Raw genomic sequence first — 27829 nt, forward strand, 5'->3', positions numbered from 1 at the left:
TGTTGCTTACACACTGCATGTATCTGCAATCTCAGCTCTGGACTTAATTAGTTGATTAGCTGCTGACAAATATTGTACATGGCCGTTAAGTTGTTTGAATGTTTTTAATTGAAGTTTATGTATTCCATTTTTGTGTGCATGTGTTTCACCAGGACAAAACAGCAGTTCATAGTTAAGTGCTGGAAGTAACACACTAGTAACGCAATCATATCATAACCTCCCGTCCCTGCAATCAGCACAGTGTAAACCAGCCCCTGAATAGCAAACAGCAGTCCAGATTTTTTTTGGACAGCGATGCAGTTTTCAGATGCAGTTGAAGTTTGAGAGACTGAACAAAAATGTTGTATTAACCCTTTGAGAAGTACAGCCAACTCGATGTGAAATTCCTTTTTTTTTTTTTTTTTTTTTTTAAGGGACAGAGAATTAACTGATAACCAAAAATGTTAATTTGTAACACTTGGAAAATCCTTTGCCGGAAGAAAAACCCACGGACATACCAAAAGAGCAGGTGTCCTCCTTTGCCATGCTTCACCAGGGCTTTGCTGCAGCCATCTGTAGAGGTGGGTAGATCAACGTCAACACCAGTATTGGTATTGACGACAATACAAGCAGGACAGACAATAGGAACCATGCTTTGTTTCTAAGTTCAAGATGTAGCCCACTGATTTGTGTTAAATAAATTAATTGTAGGAATGAAGAAACGTACCTCCAAACATGCACTGTGAAAAATGTCTGAAATGTTTTGTATTGACTGTCACGTCTATTTTATTTATAGCCTACAGCACATTTAAACAAAGTCAACACAAAGTGCTTTAGAGGTGCATTTACGTTCCAGGTCTCCAAAAAACCCAGTTCAAAAATGCAATTAAATTTGAAAGCTGCATTTTGTTGTGTTAACTAATTATAGTGGAAAATAAAAATCCCAGTTATCCAGGAGTCATTAAAAGGTGCACAATAGCTACATTGATGATTAGTCATCTCATAAATCATGAAACGCCGTCCTCTCCCAAATAACCTGCTTTTATAAGTTAATAGCGTCTGTGTCTGGCCCTGTGTTTACTTGCCAGCTGAATGATAGGAAGATTTGCAGTATCGCACATGACTAGCTGTCTGCAGTTTGGGGTTTGTTTGTTTTTTTGTTGGGGATTTTCTCCTTTTTTTGTTTTGCACAAAAAGCACTTTTGCTGATCTTTAGCCGCCTCCTTTCTTTTCCTTTTTTTTCCCTCTCCGCCAAGCTGGTGCTGGTTGAGCTTAGTTCCATGTGTCAAAACAGTGCTGTTCCACAGCTTTTCTGCAGGTTTGTTTCCTTTTGTTGCAATGCCTGTTGTGCCCTTTTTCTTCTTGAGGCTGATAGTTGATTTGCACTTTGTGCTGAACCATCTGTACCTGCTCTCATAAAATCTACCCTTTATGGCCAAACCTCCTTATTTGTTTATACATATATATCCAATTCACCAGTGTAGTTTATCCTTTAAAAAATGGTGGATTTGTTCCTGCTATCTTGTTTTGCTTTTTGCAGCCTAAGGGTGGTGTGTTTCACTTCCACGTTGACCACATGTTGTGGGTTTACAGAATCGGCTTTTAAATGCCACACTGGAAATCAACTCTAGACTTTGTACTACATTTAATTTAATAAGAAATGACAAAAGAATAGCCAGTCCCAGTCCAAAAAATAGCTTTTGAGTTGATTGTCTGACTGCCTTTGGTCCCTTTAAAGGAGGCTGAAATATATTAAAGAGCTGTCCTTTCAAAAACTTACCTTCAATTTTACATGAGTAGCTGCAAACTGAAGCTCAGTGACTTAGTTACATAAAGAGCATAAATACAAACTTGAGTATGTGGTAGTTAACAGCTGAAACAACCAAAAATGTCTGCATCCAAATAAATATGGACCCAGCTGTGACTGTGAATGTGTAATAATGATTTCCTATCATACCTTCTGTCTGTATCCACCCTGACTGCATATACATGTAAAAGTAAAAAAGCTAAGTTAGCAAAAAGTATACTTATTCCCACACAGGATACTTGGGTTAAAGATCCACATAAAAATCCAGCCACTTCCTCTGTGCTCTCTGCTCTTCCTGCTTTAAAACACTCCTGTCAAGGTAAGGAGGACCTCTGACCTCCCAGCAGTTGGTGTGTCACAGGGGTTACTACTTGTCATCCTCAGCAGTGTGGCTAAAGCTAAAAAACAAATCAACATCAATACCCTCCTGGTTCCTGAAAGACTCTTTTGGGTGTTTTTGAAAGAGAAGATTCTGAAATGAATTTCATTATGCAAAGCAGTTTTTGTTAACATCTGCATCATACTGTTAGCGTGATGGTTATCCTCATCCAAGCAGAAAACTGAATTCAGAGTGCACTTCCTGAAGGAGATGTAGTAAAACAAATGTGTAATTTACACTGATTTGAGTCACCGTTTAAGTGGCACTGTAGAAAAACACCAGGCTCTAAGGAGCTTTATACACTTTGTGAGGAGAAGGGAAGATCTATAGCAATCCAAACCTTACTGAATATCGGGCTCCTAAAATCAGAGCTTCAAAATAACATTTAACATGTTTTTCTTGTTTTTTATAAGATACCAAACACTTTCTATGATCCAGAATGTATATTTACTTGTATTTAGTTCTTGAAGTTCCAATGCAGAGGCATGCTGGATATTACTCTATATCTGCAGTTCTCAGACACTGGGCGATAATGTCTTATTTAGAAAACTGGTAATTGGGATGTGGTAATTGTGAAAAGTTTGCATCTGGATCAGGGTGATTTCATCCAGGATGAAAAAAAACCCCAAACTGCAGATAAGTAAGACGCATTAGCTAGTCTTAGATTGCACAATGTAGGATTTCCTAATCTAGATCACTGATAAACCAAACTGTTTGAACAACGGGTCCAAGGAAAAACTGCTGGGATGGAGAACACAGACTGACTGAAGGTGCGTAACTGGTACATGAGTGTATTTACTGTGATGCATGTCTGGTTCGGATGAAGCCTTTTATTTTTGCTGCAGGGTCAATAACTCTAGCTGTTGCCACTTCTGCATTTTTCCCTGTCACACTGCACTGCTCACTGGAGACAAATGAGCAGAAGAATAACAATCCTTGAAATATTCACACAAAGGTTAAGCGTGAACTGTTACTCCTACATCCTCCCACCGATCAGTTTACATTTCTTTAATTTATTTTCACTTCTAATAGTTTTATTCCACCCACCCCTTGCCCCCCGCCCTGTCCTGTGTCTGGCACTCCATTTTTCTGGCCTTCACCTGCAGATTATATTTCTTTATAACTATTTCACTTCTACTTACCCCCCTCAGTTTTCTTCCATCTGTCTCAGTCATTTCTGCCAGATGCCTGCAGGTTGACTTGACCCCCACCCAACACACACACACACACACACACACACACACACACACACACACACACACACACACACACACCACCACCACCATTAAGTCAGATGTGAATTATGGCAACATCTGAGTAGTTTTTGAAATCTGTACACTACAGGAGCTAGATATATCATGTAGGATTTAACCGCTGCCTGTTTATAACAGTCAGCGAATGGCCCAGCACATTTTTCCCTAGAAATCACCCCTCAGAGGAATGGCATTTTATCTGGGTTTAATTTAGAGAGGTGTGTAAATCTTAGCTGGTAAATCTCCTGGTTTCAAAATATGTTCACGAGGGGAGGGCAGAGTAATTATTATTATAGCGATTCGTCTCTGTGTTTCACAGAACTGAAGCTGGGAAGACAGAACTGGCATTAGAAATCATTATTTTCTATCAGTCAGTGTCTGGATTACATTTCCAATGACATTTTCTGGCCTACGACACATTTATACATGCAGCGGGCCTACATTACATTATTGCAGTACCCTATGCAGAGGTATTTGAATGCAGAACTGATTTTTCGTGAGAAAGAAGAAGTGGTTAAGTGTGACAGTAGACAATAGACCCCCTTGTATCAAAGTGTTTTTTTTTTTTTTTATTTTGTTTTAAAGTGAAGCATTTTTCATTGGTTAATCTGGGCGTCGGGACATCAAACAGCCTATCACGAATCAGCAGGCTTCAAGGTTCAACAGGTAACTTGTTTTATCTCCTGGAGAAGAGTACTGTAGCTTTTGATGGGAGATAGTGATAGTAAAAGATTTCAACACTCAGCACAACAGTTTTATGAAGACAAATTAAGGTTTGTGTAATTTTCAATGTAGACTTTGCGTTTATAATAGTGGGTTATCATCCAAAGGCGGATTTTTTTTTATTATCTTATAGCTTATATTGTCACACCTATGCTAACGAGCTAGCTGTTATTGTTCTTGTGTGAACTAGTCAAATGACCGCAGTAAATTAAGCGCTAAAACTGTTGTTTATTGTTGCGACACATAAACCAGCTGAGTATTTCAGAGGGGTCACAAGAGGGTTCGTTTGCAAACTTGGCCATTGCTTTCAACTTTTGAACTCAGTGTTAGTTATTTCCTCCTTTCATGTATTACAGCGAAAGTGTTACTGTTGTCGAGTTGGGTGGATTTTATTAGCAGGAAACGCACTGTAGATATCTCTGACGTCATAGCTTGTTGATAAGTAACACACCTGTGTGTCTCAGTGGTGGATCTATTCCCTACTCCAGCGTGTTGAAGTATCCTTGGGCAAAATAGTGAAGCCCAGAAGCAGCATCGGATATGTTTGCTCAAGCGCTTAGATATAGAGAAAAAATGCTGGTATGAGAGTGCGTGATAGGCTACAACATCCTTTGAATGCTCAGAGAAGAAACGCTCCAACTCTAAGTACCAGTCCATTTACCTTTAACAGTAAATGCACGATTACTTAGACACACTGCTCAAAAAAGTGAAAGGAACACATAGAGTCTGAATGTGGGAAAGAAATCATGCTGGTTATCTATACTGATATCAACTGGGTAATGTTTTAGGCATAAGAGCATGTCTCATCATTTATTGGAAATGAAAATTATCGCCCTACAGAGAGCTGAATTCAAAGACACCCTGAAAATCAAAGTGAAAAAATGGCAGGCTAGTCCTTTGCACCAGTGTAGGGTCTGACAATGACTCCAGGAAAAACACCCCAATGTGTAATGGCAGTCAGAGTGCATACAAGTACTATAAGACTGGTATTTGTATAGTTTTTGTAGAAAAACTCTTTTTATATAAGCATCAGAATATTTACTATTAATGGTAAATGGACCTGCCCGAGTACTTTCAATACAGAGTGGTGTATTCCACTTACTATTAGTGTTAAATGGACTGGTATGTACATAAAACCAGTCCTTCAGACGTACCAGTAAGTACTATAAGACATGTACTTAAATGGTTAAGCAGAAAAGCTTTAACTATATTAGTACCAGTCAATTTACCATAAACTATATGATAAATGGAATGAATTAAATAAACCAGCGAGTTTGTGTGAAGTGAAGTGAGGAGCTGCTTTTATCCTAAAAGCTGTAGTTCATGTCAGGACATTTCTCTTTTTGTTTGCTCTACATTTTCTACAGTGTCTTCTAGGTTTCTTTGTAAAGACATGAGCTAAGAGCCTACCTCTAAACAAGTAATCTAAGGATTTTTTTTAACTTTCTGTTTTTGCGCTGTTGAGGTTAATGGCCATTTGATGTCAGTGCTTTCCTCTTTTGCAACCTTTTGCCTCTCTCGAAAGTTTTCTTCTCGTACGGTGTGTTACAAAGCAAGCCTGTGAACTTATGAACCTGTGCAGCCAGGCTTAAAAGTCCTGACATCAAAATTAGTCTTATGATAGTTTCCACATACAGCCGTTTGTGTCTGACAGGAAGAATTAGCCCATCGCTGAACCATACAGGAATGGTCATCGCACAACCGGTCTCATTACTGCCTCGCATTTCTTCAACAGTGTGTGTGTTTGCACGCCTGTGTGTGGTTTGCATGCCGTGAGGATTAACCTAGAACTTCAGCTGATGCTGATTGGAATGACGTTCAACACCGGCCTTTAACAAGAAGGAGAGTTTGTGTGTGTGAGAGTTGGTGAGGCAGAAGGAACGAGGACACAGTGATTATAATTTAATATCAACATGTCTGTGACTGTTTTCCCTCTCTGCTCAGGATGCCTCCTTTTATCTCTTTCATTTCATGTCTGTCACACACAATAAAGGCCATGTAGACTGACTGTACTACTGTACCTGGCACTGGTCCATTTGGCAGGATAGGTTGCAGGTGGCCATAAATGGGTTAGTTAGACCAGGGCACAGACAGCCTGGGACATTAAAAAAATCTCTCTCTCACACTCACTTCATAATGTTGGTGTTTCATCATGTTGCTTTTTTTTTCTTTTTACATATGCAGCATAATTAATGTACACGTGCTCCTCTCTCATTCCTCTTTGACCCTTATAAATATGCACCAAGGAGTGCTGGATTAGGGTCAAGTATCCTTTTCTAAATCTCAGCATGTGTGTTTGGGTGTGAGCAGACATTTGCATGCTCGAGTGTTTGTCTCTTAAATCCAGGCGGAGCAGAACGCGGCCCGCTGTAAGCCCAGGCATGTGTGATTTGTGTGATTGGGTTTAGACGGCGTTGGTCGGCGGCGACGTCTTGGGGGTCCAGATGACCGGATGCTCCACGGGCAACGCGCGCTGTCCTGCTAACAATATCAAGGTAAGACTACTCTGCCTGGACTCCTCACCAGCAGGTTCATCATATGCGATTTACTGCAATCAGTCCTCAGCTGTAAATTCATATCCAGCGAGTGTGTGAGATCTTTACATAGGCCTGGTGCATGTGTGTAACTGTTCAGCAACACCAGGAGGGATTTAGGAGATGAGGTGTTTTTTGTATTTTTATGTAAGCGTTGGATGGGAGTAGTTTAATTTCCTTTTGGGGCCTCTGATATCAAGGGTTCATCCTCATCTCTGTTATTAATCTCTTTTATGTGGATTTGTACTTTTCGAAGCTGCCAGATTTGTGACAAACTTTCAGTTTTTGGAGTAATGAATATGGAAGTAATTATCAGTAATGGGTTCATATTTCAACGAAAAGTGCGATGCACGCCAAATCAAAGCTTCTCGATGATTTTTAGCACCTCTTGCATTCTTCTCTATTTTATGCTCTCAATCTTCGTGGCAGGTGTTTTGTAATACAGAATAAAGAATGATGTGGCTGTAACCTCTCCGATGGTAATGTGTGGCGTTGTTCAACAGGTCAGCTCTCGCTGCTCCCTCGAGGACATTAAGCTGCTCAGTTTTGAGAAAATCCCCAAATAATTAACACAAACATCAACTGCCCACAGATTATAACTCTGCCAAGTTTTAGTTGAATCTCACTGTTGTGGTTTCAAGGGAAATAGGAATAAGTGCTGCTTGCAGATTGCTGGGTTTCAACATCCTTTCATAGCAGTAAAGAATATCTAGGGTGGATAGCCTTTAGCCTAATAATCGCTAATCAAATAAATAATGAGGCGGTCGTTTTTTTTCAGCCTTCCTGGAAAATATCTGCAACATCTCAAAGATGCTGTGTTCAATGTCACCAGGACATTTCTAAGGAGAGTCTTATTATGAACTGAACTTCATTTATTTAACCCATTGTACAAATATATATATTTCACCATCATAAACCAGAAAATAATGAGAATATATTTTTTGTCTCTTTTAGTTCCATTGCTAGCATTTATGCCCCAGACTGTTTCAGACTGTATTTTCGTGTTTATTTTAATAGTATAACTTCATAATGCTTGTAGCAGAATTTGCTGTTATTACCTAGCTGGTAATCTGTCCTTGGACACCTGTAGGACTGCCTTTTGTTTTAATGGCTGTGCCGCTTAACCAAGGGGAGCTTATGTCACCACTTGAGGTCGAAGTAAGAGGTCAAGCTCCTAAGCTGTGCTGGCAAAGTGTTTATTTGGCAGGAAGTGTTGGTCGTCTAGTAGTCAATAGAGCCTTTGTTTCCTAGTGGCAACATTTATCTTTGTCTTATAAACATGATATTATTATTTATTATCTTACTTCATTTGTGAAACTAAATCACACTGAAGACTCAGTTAGGAAAGTGTGAGGAAGTGACAGAGTTTGTAACCTGTGTCCCAGCTGGAATTTAACCTGTGGCATTGTGACTACAGGCTGTGATGCACCATTCCAAGGGCCGCTTTTGTACTTTTCACCTTTATATTATTTTCTTTAAACACAGTTCTTTAAAACACACAAAAAACCCTTACACATTTAAAGTTTAGACATGGGTCATAGCATTTGAAAGCCTCTGTGTGTCACTGTAAGACATTGTTTCCACTGACGTATCAATGTCATTAAATTGCTGTATTAATTGATGCTTTTGGCACAGCTGACTAAAAGTATAGTTGATGTCTTGACCTGATCGTATTGTCAGCAAGCACTTCGTTTTCATCGTAGCACAGCAACAAGTATTTAGATGGACTGTTATTGGCCAAAATTTAGGTTGAGCAGTCCGACTACATTTCTGTGTTTTGAAACTTGTATTAGAGCTTATGAGGAGGGTTAGGAGTATTAAGTTAAAAGCACATATATGTATAATCACTCTGTGATTTCAAGAGAGAGCACAATAATAAGGTTATGATTTTCTTATGAAAATGTGTCTGCTGTTGAAAAAGCTGCAGTTCTGTCCGTTTTTATATTTGAAGAGGTGTCACTGAAGGGCTAAATCCAAATTTCTCACTCGCTGTACCAGTGTTCTTTGTGCTTGTGTCTGACGTATTCTGCTTAACGCGTAATCTCTCGGCTCCTAGATTACCACTTGTTACTTTATTGGATGACTTGGATTGCGATTTCCAAATTAAACTCAAACACAGAGGAGGTCAGAGGTTCAGACCAGGATAGAAAATGTGTTGATGCAGCCAAAAAGCAGACAAATCAAGCCAGGGGGTTGTGAATTAAACTGGTTTCTTTGTTTTGTAATAAGAAGAAGAAGTACAACAAAAATGAAAGCAAAGCCCAGTCACCCCTATAAACACTGAAACCTTAAAGGAAGGAAAGCCACTTAATTTGTGTTTGCACATCTGCTTATCAGGTCGCACATCAATCTGGAAAATAAAAAACCTGTTTTTCTCCTGGGAGTATGATTACAAAAGGTCCCACATTCTAGTTAAATTGTTTGTGCAGCACTGAAGGTTTTTGCCTCCCATTCCTGCCTGCACTGTTTATTTTTCAGTTAGCCAGGACTGAAGTTGGTGTGATGTCAGGAACCTATGAGAAACTATGGCTACTCTCACAGAGCTTAAAAAAAATATAAAACGGTACAAACAAAAGGACTTCATTAAGATTCATGAATTATTTTTTAGTGTTTTTGTCTCTTATTCAATGGAAAAATAATGTTGAAAAAGCAAATTTCTTCAAAGCCCAAATAATAAGTTTCTCTGACATTTTCTTTCTCATCTTTTTGTCTTATCTTTTTTATTTTTACAAACTTAAACTATTCTTTTTGGTTAAGTAAACACCAAATCGAAAGTATAATTTCCCCCCTTTCTTTCTGTGCTATCGTCTACTTTTACCCTTTATTACTGCAACATCTTCTGTCAGGAAGTAACAGGCTTTGTTATGCATATTAATACTGAGCTGTGCTATGTTATTTTCATTATGTACAGCTATCAGATTGTGTTTTATTTGCCTTCATGTCAAATCTGCAAAACTGTGACACCACGTGTTCAGTGGGTTTCTGGGTTGATGCAAGACAAATGTTACGAATAACTGTCCTAAATATAATATTTATTTTAACCCGTGTCTCTCAACTTAGATTATTTTGGAAGATCTTTTATTGTGCCAAATATACTACGAAGAGATAATGCTTAAAATATGCACTATAACTGACAGATGGATAATATACATCAATATTTAAGCTAGGTTGATATACAGCAGGGTATTGGCTTCTCACAAATCAGTGAGTAGCACATTGGTCCTAAGTTCAAATCTCCTGTCCAGCTTTATCTGCCTGTTGCTGTGTGGGTTCTCTTCACAGTCCAAAGACATGCACATTAGGTTGATTGGTGACTCTGAATTGGCCATATGTGGATGGTTGTCTGTCTGTGATAGACTGGTGACCTGTCTGGGCTGCTTTCTGCCTTTTGTCCTATGATAGCTGGGATGGGCTCCAGCCCAACCTGATGTGAGCCAGATAGTGGCACTAGTCCACAGTGCAAAAATATAGTCAAAGGTAATTTTGTCTTTACCTAGCTATTCATTTCTAATAAATTAAGTTAGTCAGAAAAACTGGCTGTTGGGTCCAATCTGATTGTTCATTTCTGTCAGGTATGTTCCGTTCAGATTAAAAGCTGGAAGGTTGGCTAATAGTGTTGACTGTGTTCTACAGTCTAGAGTCCAAAATTATTCAGGAAACCCCCTGAGAGTTGCCAAAGCATACTGCACATTATTTTTACTCAAACATTCCTGTCGTCTAAGGTCCAGACTATAGGCTGTTAGAAGCTGGCACAGAGCCCAAAAGCTTTGAGTTGTTTTAGAGTAAGAGATACTCTGAGACCCTCTTTGGGATTCTTGGGGAAAAAATCAAAAAACAAAACCTACTTATTAACTTACATATGGTTCACCAGGAGTGGAGACTTTGCTTTATCATATAATTATTTATTTAACACTTAAATAACACATATTGCTCAACCTCAGCTGTGTGAGTGCAGATATGGTTTATACAGCATGGGTGTGCGTGAGAAAGTGTTTGTGCATGCTTGTGCTTGTGTCTGTCTGCACTGCGTGTGAACATGACAGTGGTGGTAATGTTTAACCAAGATGGGACTTTTAATGCATTTCTTACAATCCCGACTTTTATTTTATTTAATATCAAAAATAAAAGCATATTTAAAAATTTGTTAAAGATAAATAAGTTCTCAGATGGTTTCATTCAAATAACAGAGAAACAACAAACTAAAATATTCATTATTTCTGATGATAACATAACTTTGTTTTTTTTATTCTTTACTTAATCATCTTATAAGCCCTCAGATTTATGTGCCCCCGTCCACCCACACACCACCCAGGCAGGCTGGAAATGCACTTACATGTTGACATAACAGTATTGCAGAGCCAATATTTTTTTATTTTATATATAAGATGTGTTACTGAACACCGGTTGTTATGGGGTCTGCTAGTTTCTGTTTCTCACAACCTAACTTGATATGTAAAGCAGCTTTAATGAGAGTATTTAATACTTTTGAACTGTTGCTCAAGTAAACAAAAATGCTTAAGTTGCAGCAACAACCTGGGGGAGTATAGGTACAGAGAACACAGTTGGACTACCACAGCCTTGCACCAAGTACAGTAAGCAAGATGATTCAGCTGCTCAGAGACTCGGAGCAGCAAGCAGTGTTTAAGTGAAGCTTTTAATTCCAAAGATTGCTAATGCACTTTAAACACACAGAAGTCAGCTTGTGAATGAATCAAATATAGCATTCGACGGAAAGACAGTATCTTGTAAAATGTATATGAGATCAACTGTGCAGTCAAATTGGTTGGAAAACCTGTATGTATGCAACCGGGGTCAGAGCAGCAAAGACTGCATTTCTGCAGAGCAGGTGCACGTTAGAAACTTTAGTAAAAAACTAGAAGACATTTTAGATTGACAAAATCTAAAAGTAAAAGTGGAAAGAGGGGGAGTAAAAGCACTGCAGCACAGCAGTGCTTTACCAGTGTGGTGTGTGTGTGTGTGTGTGTGTGTGTGTGTGTGTTTGCAAGTAAGACGTACCCTGACACAGAGCCCCACAATGCCAGAAGAACTACTCGAGGGTAGGACTTCCCCTGTCTGCACAGTGTGGCTGTGTTTGTGCTTTAATGACAGTTCTGCCATGACCATACCATGTTGGATCTGTGCTCCAGTTCATCATTTCTGTTTGTACTATCAGTGTATCAAAGCAAAAACTTGATACTGTGATGTGCAGGTCTGTGCTCGCCTAATGATTCTTTATTATCTTCTGTCTGATTGCATGCATCCATGTATCCATCTGTGCATACATCTGCACGGCTGTGCTTCTCTGAACCAGGCATGTGTGGAAGTGTGTGTGTGTGTGTGTGTGTGTGTGTGTGTGTGGAAGTGTGGTTGGTTGTGGAGTGAGTGAGAGAGAGGGACAACAAGGGAGGGAGAGAGAAAGAGAGAGAGAAAAATGAGAGAGGTTTGAGAGCTCAATGGGCAAACGCGGTGTCCTGATGTGCTAGGGCACGCTGTTTCTCTAGCAAGTTTTTGCCATTCCACGGGATTCTTTAAGTTTTGGGTAGAAGTTCTTGCTGCCGCTCTTCACATACGATTCAAGCGCCACATGTTCTTCTTGACCTCTTCTGTTGTCTCTAAAGGTAACGTATGCATGCGGGTTGAGTACAACCTACAACTTTAGATTTTTGGTTTGATTTGTAGTGCTTTTACTTCAAAAGTTAGTAAGATTGCTGCAGAGAGTGTTTTTGGTTTTAATTTGGGTTGTTTTATAATGTCTCATTAGTATTTTTCTCACATCTCGTATTCTTTCAGTCTATCGTTGCTGAAATCTTGATGTTGTCATCTTACCGTCTCTTTCTTTATTAAAAATGACGGCAAGAGATTAAATAATTTCCTGTTGAGATCAGTGAATTTAAAGTTTGCACCACTGTATCAGTCTGTAGTGTTGATTTGTCTTTAACAATGGGTCTTCATGTATTTTTCATTATTATTTGTTTTTTTTTGGGGGGGGGGGATTCCCTGGTGATGAAGTTTGTCTGCACATAGAGTCCAGACAATAGCATTATATTGAGACCTTTCCCATTGTTTTCCTTCACTTATTGTGAGATTGTGTGACAGCTGATACATTTTGTTGTCTTTATGAGGTAATTGTAGCTGAGGAGAATTTTTTATTTTTTTTGTCTCATTTTATTCTCACGTCTTTGATGTCATGGTAGGTCAAAAACAGATTTTCCATCGCGTTTTTTAAAATCGAGCAACACGCAGTACTTCTTTAACACTGGTGAGGATTCACATGGAAGTTATTGTGATGAAAAAATTTGGGGCTTTTTCGCTAGAAATTAAAAGTGTGGTTTGCAAGAGGAGAAGAAAAAAGTTTGAGTGGAGAGGAAGCGATCCATTGTTTCTTTTTGTGCTCGAGTCCATGTAGTTGACGGCGTCCTTTGTTGTGTGGTAGTCAGATGTCGGTGAGGAATGAATGTCGTGCCGTGTACAACTGCTGGACACTCGTTGTTCATTAAGGTAATGGCATTCCATGTAAATTGTGTCTTCCCACATTTTACAGTTCATTACTAATTGGGCTAACACTATAAACAAACGAATCCACTTTTGAACAGATGTCATAGTTTGACCCATCGCTCATGTGAAAGCATCTTGGATTATTCGAATCGGAATTTAATTTCTATTGCAAAACAAAAAAAAGAACAAAAAAAAACAGCTTTAGGAAATGTGAGCTTTATGATGTGGTTTATGATGAATTCATAGAACTGTTTGCGCCTTGAGATTGAATTACATGTTTAGTTTTATTTGCCCGAGTTCTGTTTTGCATGAGTAAATTAAAAAAAATAGAATTTGCATTCGAAAAAAGATAAAAAGTTGGTTCTCATGCTGCGCAAGTCTTGTTTTTCAGCTTAACCTTTATTTTCTTGTAAAACTGCTAAACATATTTCAGCGCCACAGCAACCAAAGAACAACCTGTTGAGCTTTGCCCAGTGTTTGATGTTGCTATGAAAATTAGAGAGCATCTTTTCTAGCGCATGTCCACAGATGCTCTTTTGTTTTTCTTTTTTTCTTCCCCCTTTTTTTGTGTGCATTTCCTGCCTTCAAATGTGCTGCTGGCGCTGGTATTTAGATTCTCTAATTTCTTCCCAGTTTACTTTGGTCAGATAAGCATCAAAACACGTTATGCAACTGATAGCGTAAAATGAGAAACAGAAGTATAAGGCTCCGGTAAGTGAATCGACATGTCGCAGCAGAAACCCCTCAGTTTCCTCTGTTCCTAGGATTTATCCTCTTATTCATTATCATGTAAAACAAGACTCTGTCCTGTTTTGTTTTGGGGTTTGTTTGTTTTTTACAGCCATTTTCATTTTTATTGTCTCATCCAGAAAAAGCAAACTGCCCTGAGGACTGCTCTGTTTTTATTTAGGTTTACTGCAAAGTAATTAAAAAAAGATCAGCTCTTATCCTGTGATTTACCCGTGTGTTTCCCCTCTGTGTGTTGCAGTTTGCACCATCACTGTGGGCCTCAGAGGACGAGCTGTTTGTGGAATAGATCCAAGATTCTTGTAACTTTTCTGCTAGCCACATCCTGTTCAAACACATCTCTCTCCTCTCGTATACCCTCCTCTGTCTGTCCTGCAGCCCGCTCTTATTCCCTCTTGCTCAACAGACCCTTACACATTTCAGTCCTCTCCCCACATACACACCCCCTCAATCTGGCCCCTTTCTCTTCTTTTAGCTTTCATTTCCCGTTCCTTATCTCCTTTACCTGCATGAGAAGGACAGTCTTCCCCAGTCTTGTCCCAAACTCTCACTACACCCCTCTCCTGATGCTTCTTTTCCACTAATGGGCACCATATCAGAGAGCAGCACCACATTCCCTTCATTGTCACTGAGAACCTCTCTCCACCCCTAACTACCTTGCCAACACGAATATCAACACAATCCAATGGAGACAAAAGATATGATGATGACGAGCATGCTGACAATGGACAAAGGGGAGAATGAGGGAGAGAGGGACAAGGAGAGAGAGGACATGGGGGGAGAAGATGATGGGACACAGCGTGAAAATGGCAGACTTATGCTTGCTGATGGGCTTGCAGACAGAGGTCCCAAGAGCATGACATCTGGCTCTGGCCAGCAGGTGTCCAATGGCTTCACAACATCCACCCCTCAGAGCCCCAGGGAGAGCCCAGGAACTGCAGCTTGCGCTGCGGGTACAGCCTCAGGACCCGGAGGCGGTACTGGATCCTCAGCACCTCTGGGAGGCCTAAGGACTCTGATGGTCCAGCAAACAAGCTTGGACAGGCCCAGAGAAACCTGGAGCAAGAAGATGGACTTCCTTCTGTCTGTGATTGGCTACGCCGTGGACCTGGGAAATGTCTGGCGCTTCCCATACATCTGCTACCAAAACGGAGGAGGTGAGGAAGCAAAACATGTTTGGAGGGGAGAAACGTGTCGAAGGGGGAAGAATGAGACATAAAGTGTGGTGGAATGGAGAGAGAGATGACACGTCAGATCCCAAGCTAAAGCAAACAGGATTTGAAGGATTAGACAGAAGAAAAGGCTCTTTCATACTCACTGCTGTGTATTCTGTAATTCACATTATGTGTTTTATATGTGACAGCTGAAGTCGGTCGACTGCTCTCGAGCTTTGCCGTTATTAAAGACTGAGTTAGATTAGGATGATTTGTGGTACTTCCCAATAAATGCTTTAATAGCTTACAAGGAGTGCCCCAATTAACAAAGTTGTGTATGGATAAATGCTTTGATGTAGCTTATTTCTTGCGCAATCGGAGGTACAAAAAGGTATGTCTTCACAAAGTCCACGCTTGTGTCTGCCCTGCTCTTTCTCTAGCCGATCCTGGCGGCAAACACAACCTCTTTTTATTGAATTTGCAATAATAAAGCCTTTGCAATTTCCTGTGTTCTGTGTGTGAGTGTGTGTGCCTCACAGAGCGAGGCAGAGATGAAGACTCGGGACACACTTGATAGAGGCAACAGTATTAATTGTGTTTTTTTCAGTGTCTTTCTCCTTGCTTAATAACCTGTCTCGCAGGCAGCTGCTCAATCAGCCCTTATCTTTGCTTTCATCTCACAAAGAGGCACAAGCACCGTCCCGTCCACACACACAAATGCAACACGTGCACATGGAAATAAGTTTACAATCAGATAGCAAGAAGGAAAGAGCGATGTGTTATCAAACACCCCGCAAAAGCCGAAGAGTCGGAGATCTGGCTGCCGTCCTGATGTTCTTCTGCTCATCTGTGTTAGGCCTTTAATTTTATTACTTTCATATTTTAGAACAAAGCCAACATCAACGTCGAGATCCTTTATGATAGGATTTTAGCAAAAATAACTCCAGAAAGCATAATAAATACAGCAGTGTTGTTTTTGAATAGATTGAGCTATATAAATAATAAGCTTTGGCACCTGTTAGGATTTTTACAGTGTTCATAAATGGTGTGTGAAAGAGCTCAGTTTCTCTTGAGTGTAGTTGGCTTCTTACTGTTTTCCCACAACATGTGTTCATTGTCACGCATTTATTCTCCCTCCCAAATTTCTCCAACGTCTCTGTCCAGGTGCCTTTTTGCTGCCCTACCTGTTGATGGCAGTGTTCGGAGGGGTGCCTCTGTTTTACATGGAGCTAGCGCTCGGTCAGTTTCATCGCAGTGGCTGCATCTCCATCTGGAAACACATCTGTCCCATCTTCAAAGGTAACAGCGAGGGGTGTACAGAGAGAGAACCGATTATAGGGAGAAAGTCAAAAGCAACAGCTTGGACGAAATGTGGAAGAAGATAACTTTAGAGGGACAGAAAAGTTAGAGGTAGGAAAACAAAAAAAAAAGACGAAGAAGGAGTTTCAAATCATCCAAGTCCAAGAGACAGCTCATTTAACCTCCCTGCCCCCCCACCCTTGAAGAGCATCCCTAGTTTCCTGTACCTCTAGTGAGATGTTCTGACTCTCTGTTATGGAAATTGTCACATTTTAATGCCAAATGCCAGATGCTCAGAAATTTGATAGTATGTAAACTGTCGTTGTTTGGAAATGTCACACACTCACCCAAAGGGAACCTGAATTAGCTTGAAAAAATAACCCACTGATGTCTGTGAGTGATGTAAGCAGTGAGTGATCTGGTGTTACTTATGTATTTATTTGCTTCAACTCACCCAGGGATAGGCTTTGCCATCTGTATCATAGCCCTCTACGTAGCCTTCTACTACAACACCATCATGGCCTGGGCCTTGTACTACCTACTGTCATCTTTCCGGCCCACTTTGCCTTGGTCCACCTGCACCAACCCCTGGAATACAGCCAACTGTAACCGCTACATGTCCTCAGACCACAACGTGTCCTGGTCCAACACCTCTACGTCCCCTGCCGAGGAGTTCTATACGTAAGTGCATGTAAGTCAGATGTAGTGGCATAGGGGGAGCTCTACGCAGGAGGGAGACGTCAGGTGAAGAAAGGGAGGATGACTTCAATTCCAGGGTTGGTTCTGGTGTGTGGGACAGATTCCCCACCATCATCCCCTAAAAACCCACTTCCCTTACTGGTGGTGAAAACAGTGCAGGGAGACTTCATTAGTATTTCGGAGTACGAATGACTGATTGGAGATTCTTTATGAGTGCATAAGTAATACAGAAGTATGAACCGCTCCTTTAGGAGCGGGTGAGAGAGTTTTTTAAGTACTGGATTATGGAAAAATATAAAGTATCAGAGAAAAGTAATGCTTGGTATTAGCCAGTAATAAAATATAAGTCCTCCAAGAGTTAACCAGGTTTTAATGTGCTGTTTTTGCAGCGATTAAGTCAGGGTCTTTTGAAAAACAATGTCCCTGTTATTCTTGACTGTTCTGGGTCTGTGCAGTCAACGGGCTCAGTCTTATCAGCACAGCGTCCGACTGCTGAGACAGATTCAGGGTTGACGCAGAGTTGACTTTTCCTAACGCAGGTTTAAAAGTAACAGATTCCACAACTCAGTCTGGCGCCAGAATTTCCTGTTTTTTAGCACAATTCATGTCTCAGTTTTTTCATTTGAGCTCCTGGTGCTTAACCTGTGCCCACACACTGACCTTACAGTTTGTTTCTGACTTCTTTTTTTTTTAGCTTTTAAGAAAGTTGCGATAAAGTTTGTCTAAACCCTTTTGAATAGTAATAGTCTTGTCTTACGTACTGATGGTTTTCTTTCTTTTCTCGCTGGTCCGCTCATATCACATTTCCTTCTTTCCGTGCTCTTTCCTTTTCCTCTGCTTTCCTTAATGTTCCAACATTCCCTTGTCTCCAATCCCATATTGTTTTTGTCTTTTATCCATTACTTCTGCATAATATGCCCTTCCCTTCCTGCTTGCTCTCCTCCTCTTCCACTTCCTACACTTCTTCACCTCTACTCAGTTACTTTTTAGCTCCTGTCCTCTCGTGTCGATTCATCTGCATAAAATGTCTTCCTTGTCTCTCCTCTTTGCATTTCATTCAACCTCAACTTTCAACACAAACGCCCTTTCTTGTTTTCTCCTTCCAGCCGGCAGGTGTTGCAGGTCCATCTCTCCCCAGGTCTGCACGAGTTGGGCTCTATCAGCTGGCAACTGGCTTTATGTCTGCTCTTCATCTTCACCATTGTTTACTTCAGCATCTGGAAAGGAGTCAAGACGTCTGGAAAGGTAGCTGAAGGGGTGCCTGCATGGCTGATGGGGGGTGTCAGTTAGAGCAGATGGATGGATTGATAGATGGAGACATATGGACAGAGGAAAAAAAACAGCAGTTATCCTGTCCTCTCTTTACCCTCATTATATTCATCATCGAGTGTGGAAAAGTTGATTAGAAAGGAATGAATATCAGAACCTAGCTAAGGCAATATAAGACCATTTTTAGACATAAAGTTCGTGCCCTTATGTTCAGATAAAGGAGTAAAACAGACTGGTAGAAATAGATTTATACTGTAAATCCTACATTTTTATTTTTTATTTAACCTTTACTTATACAGGTAGTCCCATTAAGACCCAGTGTCTCATTTACAAGAGAGACCTGCTCCAGACAAACATGTTAAAATTGCAACAATAATATTTTAAAAAAGAAGCTAAATATGTCTAATGTGCACAGTCATATTAAAAACAAGTTTGAAATCTGAAAGTGAAATCAATTGAGAGAACTTCAAATCCTTCTGCAATGTATTGCATGAAGACGGGACAGAAAAGGAGAATGCCTTCTTCGCAAGCTCTGTACGAACTGATGGAACGGTGAATGTGATGTCCGGAGACCCCAGTCTAAACTGTTTACGTAACATGTACTCTGATAGGGCAGTAAACTAGAAATAGATTCATAGATAAAATGATACCAATGAACATCCTTGCGTAAGACCAATGAGGACCAGTACAGGGGTGTTTTAAAGGTTTACAATCAGTCATAAATCTTAGTGCTCCATGATAGACAGAATCCAAAAGATGAAGAGTGAGCAGAGGCATTCATATAAATTATGCCACCATAATCCAGGAAGGGTAAAAAAGTGGCAGCAACAAGCCTTTTCCTTGCCATGAAAGAGAAACATGATCTGTTTCTGAAAAAGAACCTCAGTTTCTTTAATAGATGGTCAATGTGTGGCTTGAAGAAAAGATTTTCATCAATCACACTAGCTAGGTATTTGTATGAGGCCACAGTTTCAATAGAAATGGCTTGAGCAGATAGAGAATGAAGTACTGCCGGCACCCTCTTTCTGTTTGAGAACAACATGACTAAGTCTGAGCTGACCCAGCTGAGACTGAATACTATCAAAAGCTAGATGTAATTGTTTGAAAACCATGTCAATGGTACGAGCACAGCGATAAATAATTGTATCATCTGCATAAAAACGAACAGATGCATCTAGATTCTGTGCAACACGGTTGACATAAATAGTAAATAATATAGGCCCCCGGACAGAACCCTGCGGCACTCCATTAGTGACATTTAAAAAAACTGGAAGATTGAGCTGCACACACTGCTTACGGTCCAAAAGATAATTGGAGAACCAGTCAAATGCTCGGACTGAAAGGCTTATTTCCAGTAATCTCTGACCTAAAATACCATGGTCAACAGTGTCGAAAGCCTTTGATAGATCAATAAAAAGAGCTGCACAGTAGTTCTTGGCTCAGCTATGATATTTGCTGCCACGCGCAAGAAGAAGGGACAAAGACTGTCAGGACCGGCCAATTTTTTGTGCCGCGGCTCTTCAAAGCCTTACATACCTTTTCTACCATGAAAGGTGTAAAGAAAAGAGTGTTAGTAACCGATCTGCTAGCAAAGTTGTATGCAGGAGGTTTACCATCAGATACTGTGCTAAACAAAGAACAAGAAGCAACAAAGTGTTTGTTTAAAAAATTGAGCATTTCAGTTTTGTCTGACACAGGAATGAAGTCAATAATTAAGTGAAGAGGTAGCTCTGAGGAATGAGAGCTGGCAGGGAGAGACTTTATAGTTTGCCAAAACCTCCTAGGGTCGTTTATACTGTCAGTGGTTAAAGTCAGAAAGTACGCTTCCTGATGGAGGCAGTAAACTGATTACGCAGCTGACAAAAACATAGCCAATCATCATCGGATCCGGATTTTCTCGCAGCTGCCCAGGCCTGCTTTCTCTCATGTAGGAGGCCAGCCAGTTCCGAATTGAACCAGGGCCTGACCTGGCAAAAGGGGCATGTTTGTCCACAAAATAGATAAAACTCTCTTGGAAATATTTCCAAGCTAAATTTCCAATGTCAGTCATTGTAATACGACCCCAGTTAAAACTGAATAAATCGTGAAGAAACGCTTGGTTTTGGTGTTTCTCCCAGCACCAGCTATGCAGTGATCACTCAGGTCCTTGGCAAAAACTGCCAATGTGGAAAACTTCTGTGGCACATTGTATAAATAAAGGGTCTATAAGAGAAGATTTATCTGGGGATTTGGAATTAAGGTGCATGGGGCTTTGAATAAATGGAATTAGACTTAAAAACAAGCAGTGTGCCTTAAAATAAACAGAAACAGAAGAAAGCCAGCCCCAATTAAAATCACCTACCAGAATGATTTCATTTAAATTCAATTCAGATAAAAGTTGAACCAGAGAAGGTTACGTGCTGGGGTAAGCAGATGGAAGCCGATAGCAGCCAACAACTATCATGGAGTGATAGAACAGATTAATAGTTAAGGTCAAGATTTTAATTGCTTAGGTGCCTTTTCTGGAACGGTCAACTGCTACGTCTTTATCCAGTATAGCTTTGGATAGCCAAGTCACAGAAACAACATTATATCAGCACCAGTTGAAGGGGCCCAGATTCTGAACATATCCATCTTAGGAAGCACTCTATGCTGGTGTCTAATCTGCTGGTGTTTCACATACAGCCAGAAGCCCAGGGTTAGGTTGAAAACCAGATAATAATCATCTCCAGTGCAGATGTCACACAGCCTATAACCACTAGTCATGAGTCTAAGCGGTTTAGTTTGCTGCTAGCATGTCCTCCAGGACTTCATTCTAGGGCAAAACAGGGCCAGGTGCAAAGCCCCTGCAATGGCCAGGAAGGGTGACAGCTGCCCAAAGAGCATAGCATCAGATCCGATCGACAGGACACTGAATATTGCCTGAAGGTGCAGGCCCTAGCGGCAACCAGCGGTCACTAGCGATCTAGCGAGTCAAACCCCGGGGATCCTGGGCAGCAGCAGCTGGCCCGCTAGCTGCTGTCAGCTGTAGCTCACTCGTCCGCTGCTGTCAGCAGTGTGTCTAATGCTGTCTAATGCTATCTATTGTACAGTAACGTAGTCAGTGAACGCAGAGTGGACCACAGAAACACTTTTTTAAGCATATAAAGGTTTATTAAAATTAGAGTAAAAAAGGTTCTGTGCTTTCTGTATTAGGTAGTTTGGGTGACTGCTACCTTTCCCTATTTGGTCCTCCTGATCTTGCTCATCCGTGGGGCCACCCTGCCCGGGGCCTGGAGGGGTGTCGTCTTCTATCTCAAACCTGACTGGGAGAAGCTGCTTTCCACTACTGTGAGTCTGTTGGTTCAGTGTGACAAGGTCCATCATCAACATATGTAGCGAGCTCAGATCCTGCCCTCTTTCTCTTATTCCTCAATCATTTCTAAACGCGTGTCCTTCACTCCCATCATTATTTGTCATCACTTTACCTCTCACTCTCTCAAAGGTCTGGATTGATGCAGCAGCTCAGATCTTCTTCTCTCTGGGTCCAGGATTTGGCGTGCTCCTTGCCTTTGCCAGCTACAACCCGTTTCACAACAACTGCTACAAGTAAAAACTTTTGTTAATGAGTTCATAAATCAGTGACGTCTGTTTGCTTAATGTCAAAATGCTACTCTGTGTTTACTGAAGTTCAGCAGAAATGTTTCATCTCTCAAATCCTTTATTTAACATATGTCACCATGAATATTGACATATCTTTATTGATGAAATTACCAGAAGGTTAAATCCTTTGCGTAGGCGCTTTAACTTTGTCATCTTTCTGCTAAACACTTGTTTCCTCTATCAGAGATGCGTTGGTCACCAGCTCGGTTAACTGTCTGACGAGCTTTCTGTCTGGCTTTGTCATCTTTACTGTGCTGGGCTACATGGCTGAGATGAGGCAACAGAATGTGGACGCTGTGGCAAAGGATGCAGGTCGGGCCCCGCACCAACACACTGCAAGAAGTTCTTTCTCCAAACTGAAGTTGTTGGAAATTTATTCAGAATAAACGACTGAATCTCCGATGTTTGTTGGTGGAAGTTTGGATGGCATATAAATACCAGGTCTCACTTTTTTTCTCTAGGTCCCAGTCTGTTGTTCATCATTTATGCAGAAGCCATAGCAAACATGCCTGCTGCCACCTTCTTTGCCATCATCTTCTTCCTCATGATCATCATGTTGGGTCTGGATAGCACGGTTAGTTTTCCGATGACTCATTTTAGTATTAAAGTCAGTCAACATTCTTTAAGGTTTGCTCCTCGCATTTAGGGGCGATCGTGGCTCAAGAGTTGGGAGGTCACCTTATAATCGGAAAGTTGCCGGTTCGAGCCCCGGCTTGGACAGTCTCGGTCATTGTGTTCTTGGGCAAGACACTTCACCCGTTTGCTTACTCATGGTGGTCAGAGGGCCCGGTGGCGCCAGTGTCCGGCAGCTCTGCCTCTGTCAGTGCGCCCCAGGGTGGCTGTGGCTACAATGTAGCTTACCATCACCAGTGTGTGATTGGATGGGTGGATGACTGGTTGTGTAAAGCGCTTTGAGGTCTTTAGGGACTATTAAAGCGCTATACAAATACAGGCCATTTACTATTTAATCTAAAATATTCACTTGTTGCCTAACTCCCAGTTCTTGGGGATGTTTCGTATTTGTCTTCTTATAAAAGGGAATGCCTCTTTTTCTTTGACTGTGATTTCACAGTTGTGCTCATTTCTCCTTCAACGCACTCGGCATTATTTGTCCTCTGTGTTCAATTTTGAATAACATTCAGTGAAAACAAAGTGATAGGAGTTTCATATCACTATTGTGTGATGGTCTCGTCTCCATAAACCTTTGTTTATCTGCTCGGAGGCAGCCAGGTGGAGAGATCCGTAAGCTCTTATCACGAGCTGATAATCACTGTAGAACCTTCAACGGGGATGCTATGCTGTTTGATTTTATGACTGAGGATATTACTGCAAAATATGTCGGTGTACATGACCTCGAGTTGGAGCAGTTCAACACCAAGTCCAGAAGCAAAGCTGTGTATCTTTGCAGCATTTGCAAGATGAGACAAACAGCACATAACACAGATGTGAAATTTTCACATACATGACATATAGCTGCCCTAACTTTCTTTTCCTTCTGCCCCATCTTAGTAAGTAAGTTTATTTATATAGTGCTTTTTAAGCTAAAACCCGTCAGAATGTGCTTTACAAAGGTATTGAAAACATGGTCAAATAAACACACCTGACCTTATTTTCCTCATCTTGATGTTTTTCTTTTTGACCCCAGTTTGCAGGCTTGGAAGGAGTAATCACAGCTATGCTAGATGAGTTCCCTCATTTGCTGGTTAAGAGACGAGAGTGGTTCGTCTTTGGCCTCGTGTGTGTGTGTTACCTTGGAGCTCTCTCTACACTTACATATGTAAGTATATTTGGGAATAATCACATTACTGTCAAAAGAGAATGCAAGTTACCAACAAAAGATTTCATTATTCAGTCTCCATAATTTCCCAAATTCACTCAGTATATATCATAAGATTATAAAAACTTGCTCACACTTGAATTTTGCTGCTCTGTTTTTATGCAGCGTATTGTGTCGCAGTTACCAATCTGCTGAAAATCAGATTAGAGCAGCCTCAGTAATCCATGTATCTCCAGCCCTCATTAAAGTAAGACAGTGACCACCACAGATTTCTGCTCAATTAAACACTCATTGTTTTAGGCTTGGCAGACGAACACTGTTTCACAAGTTGCATAAGTCATTCATAGAAAATGTTTCCGAAATAACTCTCCTCCTGTTCGTCCGTGCCGTGTCTCAGGGAGGAGCGTACGTAGTGAAGCTGTTTGAGGAGTACGCTACGGGCCCTGCAGTCATCACTGTGGTGCTGCTGGAAGTCATTGCGGTGTCCTGGTTCTACGGTGAGTGGTGATTTTTGTGGCGATTGTGGAAATTTGTGACTTTAATGAGAATCGCAGTGTGAATAAGTGATAAAAATACAGTGTAAAGTATAGTTCTGAGCGTCATTTGTGGCACAGCTGCCTTGTCAGTTCACATAGAAGAAATGAGACAAATGTTCGCTGTTGATATTTGGCTCTGAGGTGTTTCGTGTGTCTGTGTGCGTTCTGCAGGCACCAACCGTTTCTGTAATGACGTGCAGGTCATGCTTGGTTTTTACCCGGGTTGTTTCTGGAGGGTCTGCTGGGTGGCCATCTGCCCCTGCTTTCTGCTGGTCAGTGTCATGCACAGCATTTGCACACTTACACTAAGTTGTATTAGTTGCTGGAATTAGCAGTTTGAAGAGTAAGCCCTTGCAGGTAAAATAGTTTTAGCAGCTGTCATTTGCTTTTTAGCTGACATGCCCGGTGGTCAGATTTACCTTTTATATTTCATTCTTTTATTATGTCTGATCTCTGATTTGTTCCCTTTCTCAGTTCATCATCATCAGCTTTTTGGCCTTCCCTCCAGAGGTCAGGTTGTTTGAGTACCAATACCCACCATGGACCACTGTCCTGGGCTACTGCATCGGGGTGTCGTCATTCATCTGTGTGCCCGCCTACATGGTCTACTACCTGCTCAATGCTAAGGGCACATTCAAACAGGTGCAGAATTTCTGAATTCTCTCCTAACTCTGTTTTTCTCCATCTATCCCGTCTCCTCTCCTGACCAACTGATATTTCTGGAACAACAAAGGATTGCTTCTGGCCCTTTTCTTTTCCATGCGCTGCCAGGTTTTACTCTCTCCTGTGAACACATGACTGGAGATCAAAGGAACAAGGTGGAGGCCCGGGCCAGAGATTAGCAAGAAAAAAAGCAAATAGAATAGGCGACCAAACACGCGCGCACACACACACCCTGCAGCGGATGTGTAGCCTGTCACGTTGCTGTAACTGAAAGGTGACCGGACGCCGTCCGTCAGCAGCGCTGCAGCATCAAAAAACAAATCAGTCATCAAATTGCGTTCACCAGACACATACCAGGTGTTTTGCATAACACCTTGTAATGCACATTATGCATTGTGAATGCAGAGCGAATGCAAAAGTCTGCATCGTTATCGTCATCACTGATATTAAAATCTTGTTAAACCCTGTGTGAGGGGTTGACAGAAGGGAGGAGGACATCAAAGAGGCCGCTAGACAGACCTTCTGTGCCTGTCGCCCTGTATTGACTCTGCTGCCAGAGTGCACAATGACACCGACACAGATCGACAATCACAAGTCATGTTTTTGTGTACATGTGAACGGAGATGGCGAGCGTGTAAGTGAAACGTGACAAAATAGGTGGCTGTGTTTTATCAGTAATCGAAGGTGTTTTGTGTTCTTCTACATTGTTTCAGAACAAAACAATATGACAAATATGCTCTTTTTAAGATCTTAATTCAAGCAGTGTATATTTTACCAATAGATACTTCTTGATGTTTTTTTTGGCAGGGTAACTAATAATGATACCATTGTCACTACTAAAACTGCTCTGTTTACTCTATATGTCACTATGTCATATATGTCTTTTTTCTTCTCTGTCTCTTTTTTACTCTTTATCCACAGCGTCTGTTAAAAAGCATCACTCCAGTGCCCAGTGGGGACAGCCACAGAGATTTTATTGTCACAAATGCAGTCTGACCAAACCCTGACCAAAAGAAAGGTGCAACTCTACCTACCTGGAGTGCCCTCTTCTGGACATACTGCAAAACTACAGGACAAGGGGGCTACCTTTCACCGTCTTTGCCTCTTTTCGTGCATCTCCTACACTCGTTCCAACCAAGATGTAGAAATTTGAACGGAGTTAGATGAAGCCAGGCGTTAGTTGATATGTCTAGCTTGGTTCAGATCGGATCCTTGTGCGGTTTTTTGTTTTTTCTTCTCAGTTTTGCAGAATCTCTGTGGTCACCTTCTCATTTCTGTCCCACCTAAAAGGGGTCACCAGAGTCACTCAGTGACCAGGTTTTTCTTCAGGTCACCCAGCTCTAACAGTAATTTTATATAATAAGTGATAAGTATGACACAATTTCTTTGATGTAGACAGTAAAACATGAACCCAAACAGGAGATACTGTACAATGAACTCAGTCAGCGAAGGCCAGATAAATACATTACAGTCCACTCTGCTCTGACTGTTAATGGTTTTAGTTTTATTTAATGCTGTTAAGTTATGCATTCTAATATGTAGCAAAATTCAGGTATCTTTTACATCTGTTACTGAAGCCAAATATATGATATCTGTTCTGTTCTTGTTTCTAAAGCCGTTTCAATATTGTCGTGGTTTTGTTGTGTTAACTGTCAGCCTGTGTTTATTTGGTGGCATCTTGGCGGAAGGACAGATCTGCAATGAGGTTCCTACACTGTGAAACACTGTCTGGTAGTGGTATGGATGTGTACATTTGTGACTGTGTGTGGTCATGTAAAAGAGAGACTGTTATAATAACCAGTGGAAAGTAACCACTTGTATTCCTTCTTGTAACTGCAATATAACACAAGTTTATTTTACAATGTAGCAGTACTGTCGTTGCATCTTTCACCACACATTACCAGACTCAGTGCCGATGGTCTTTGTTTAATTACACTCACGCTCTGCGCTCTGCCGTCATACTGCGCAACTGTCAGTAAGAGAAGCCAAATATGGATCAGAGCTAATACCATCACCAGTATCACAGTCTGAAAGTCAGCGTTACTGCCATTTACTTTCTACCAAAAAATCTGTGTGCCTGTGTGTGTGTGCGTGCATGCATGCTCCAGAGAGTATCTGTGTGTATGTAGGAGCAGGAGTTAAAAATATGGCGAGTACTGTACATGTACATGTGTATTTACTAGTCAGTCTGGTATTAATGTAATCCTGTGAATGCCTGTCTCCTCCTCATTCTCCCGTTGACGTGCGAATGTGTGCGCGTGTGTATGTGTGTGCGCACGTGTGTGTGTACACCTCAGGTAGTATGTTGTACGGGTTAGAGGTGTTCAGCCCCTTTATGTGTGCATGCAGTGGTGTGTATGTGTCCTGTGCTACAAATGTGTGTGTGCGTGTGGGTGGGTGTCTGTGACGTGCTCCTGTTGTCTTGTTAAATGCCAAAACATCTTATGAAGAAATTTAACTCCCTCTTGCCTCGCTCTCTCGTACCTCTCAAGCTTATCTGCGATCCTTGTATGTCAATAAAAGACTATTGAGACTACAACTGTATAGAATAAAGATATATATATATATATATAAATATATATATACAAATAAATATATGGGAAATAACAGATAATAAAGATATATGGAATTAAACAATGAACTCTGTCATCTTGTTATCTGTAAGTTTTTGTGTTTGTCCATTCTTGTTCACAATTTGATGGATTCAAGCAATCAGGAAGTGCAGAGTGTGTAATGATCTTTCGTCCCAATAACTTAAATTTTTATCTGTATAACTTCATCTCTGCGGAGGAAATTTGGTCCGGTCTTCTTCATAGTGTTTCGTCGGCTGATTGAGGTTTGCAGGCATTTGTTTGTACCCAGTTCTCTTTAGATCCTGCCACACCATTTCAATA

The 27829-nt window shown here is 41.0% G+C and overlaps 1 protein-coding gene across 8 annotated transcripts; it reads left to right on the plus strand.

Annotated features, from left to right (window-relative positions):
• The first annotated feature begins 263 nt into the window (after positions 1–263).
• On the plus strand, positions 264–27566 carry slc6a4a (solute carrier family 6 member 4a). Of its 8 annotated transcripts, none has more exons than XM_082503785.1 (15): positions 264–560; positions 6550–6636; positions 14159–15074; positions 16236–16370; positions 16829–17051; positions 18176–18314; positions 21513–21647; positions 21802–21905; positions 22144–22271; positions 22421–22533; positions 23605–23736; positions 24134–24233; positions 24444–24544; positions 24747–24914; positions 25857–27566. In XM_082503785.1, the coding sequence occupies exons 3-15, from the start codon at positions 14603–14605 to the stop codon at positions 25929–25931; spliced, it is 2025 nt and encodes a 674-aa protein (XP_082359911.1). In that variant the 5' UTR covers positions 264–560; positions 6550–6636; positions 14159–14602; the 3' UTR covers positions 25932–27566. The 8 variants fall into 8 exon arrangements, with proteins under 8 accessions (XP_082359911.1, XP_082359909.1, XP_082359912.1 ...); XM_082503783.1 differs by lacking the exon at positions 264–560 and adding an exon at positions 3969–4084 and having other exon boundaries at positions 6489–6636; XM_082503786.1 differs by lacking the exon at positions 264–560 and adding an exon at positions 3969–4084.
• Positions 27567–27829: the final 263 nt, after the last annotated feature.

Source organism: Aulonocara stuartgranti, assembly GCF_965226115.1.
Source record: "Aulonocara stuartgranti genome assembly, chromosome: 14".
Taxonomy (NCBI): domain Eukaryota; kingdom Metazoa; phylum Chordata; class Actinopteri; order Cichliformes; family Cichlidae; genus Aulonocara; species Aulonocara stuartgranti.

What these genes read in the sequence shown, in the direction of transcription:
- slc6a4a (XM_082503785.1), top strand. Translation starts at nt 14,603, where the DNA reads ATGGAGACAAAAGATATGATGATGACGAGCATGCTGACAATGGACAAA. An exon ending in CTCTCTCTACACTTACATAT is followed by an intron (nt 23,737 to 24,133) that starts GTAAGTATATTT and finishes GCCGTGTCTCAG; the next exon opens with GGAGGAGCGTACGTAGTGAA. An exon ending in TCTGCCCCTGCTTTCTGCTG is followed by an intron (nt 24,545 to 24,746) that starts GTCAGTGTCATG and finishes TCCCTTTCTCAG; the next exon opens with TTCATCATCATCAGCTTTTT.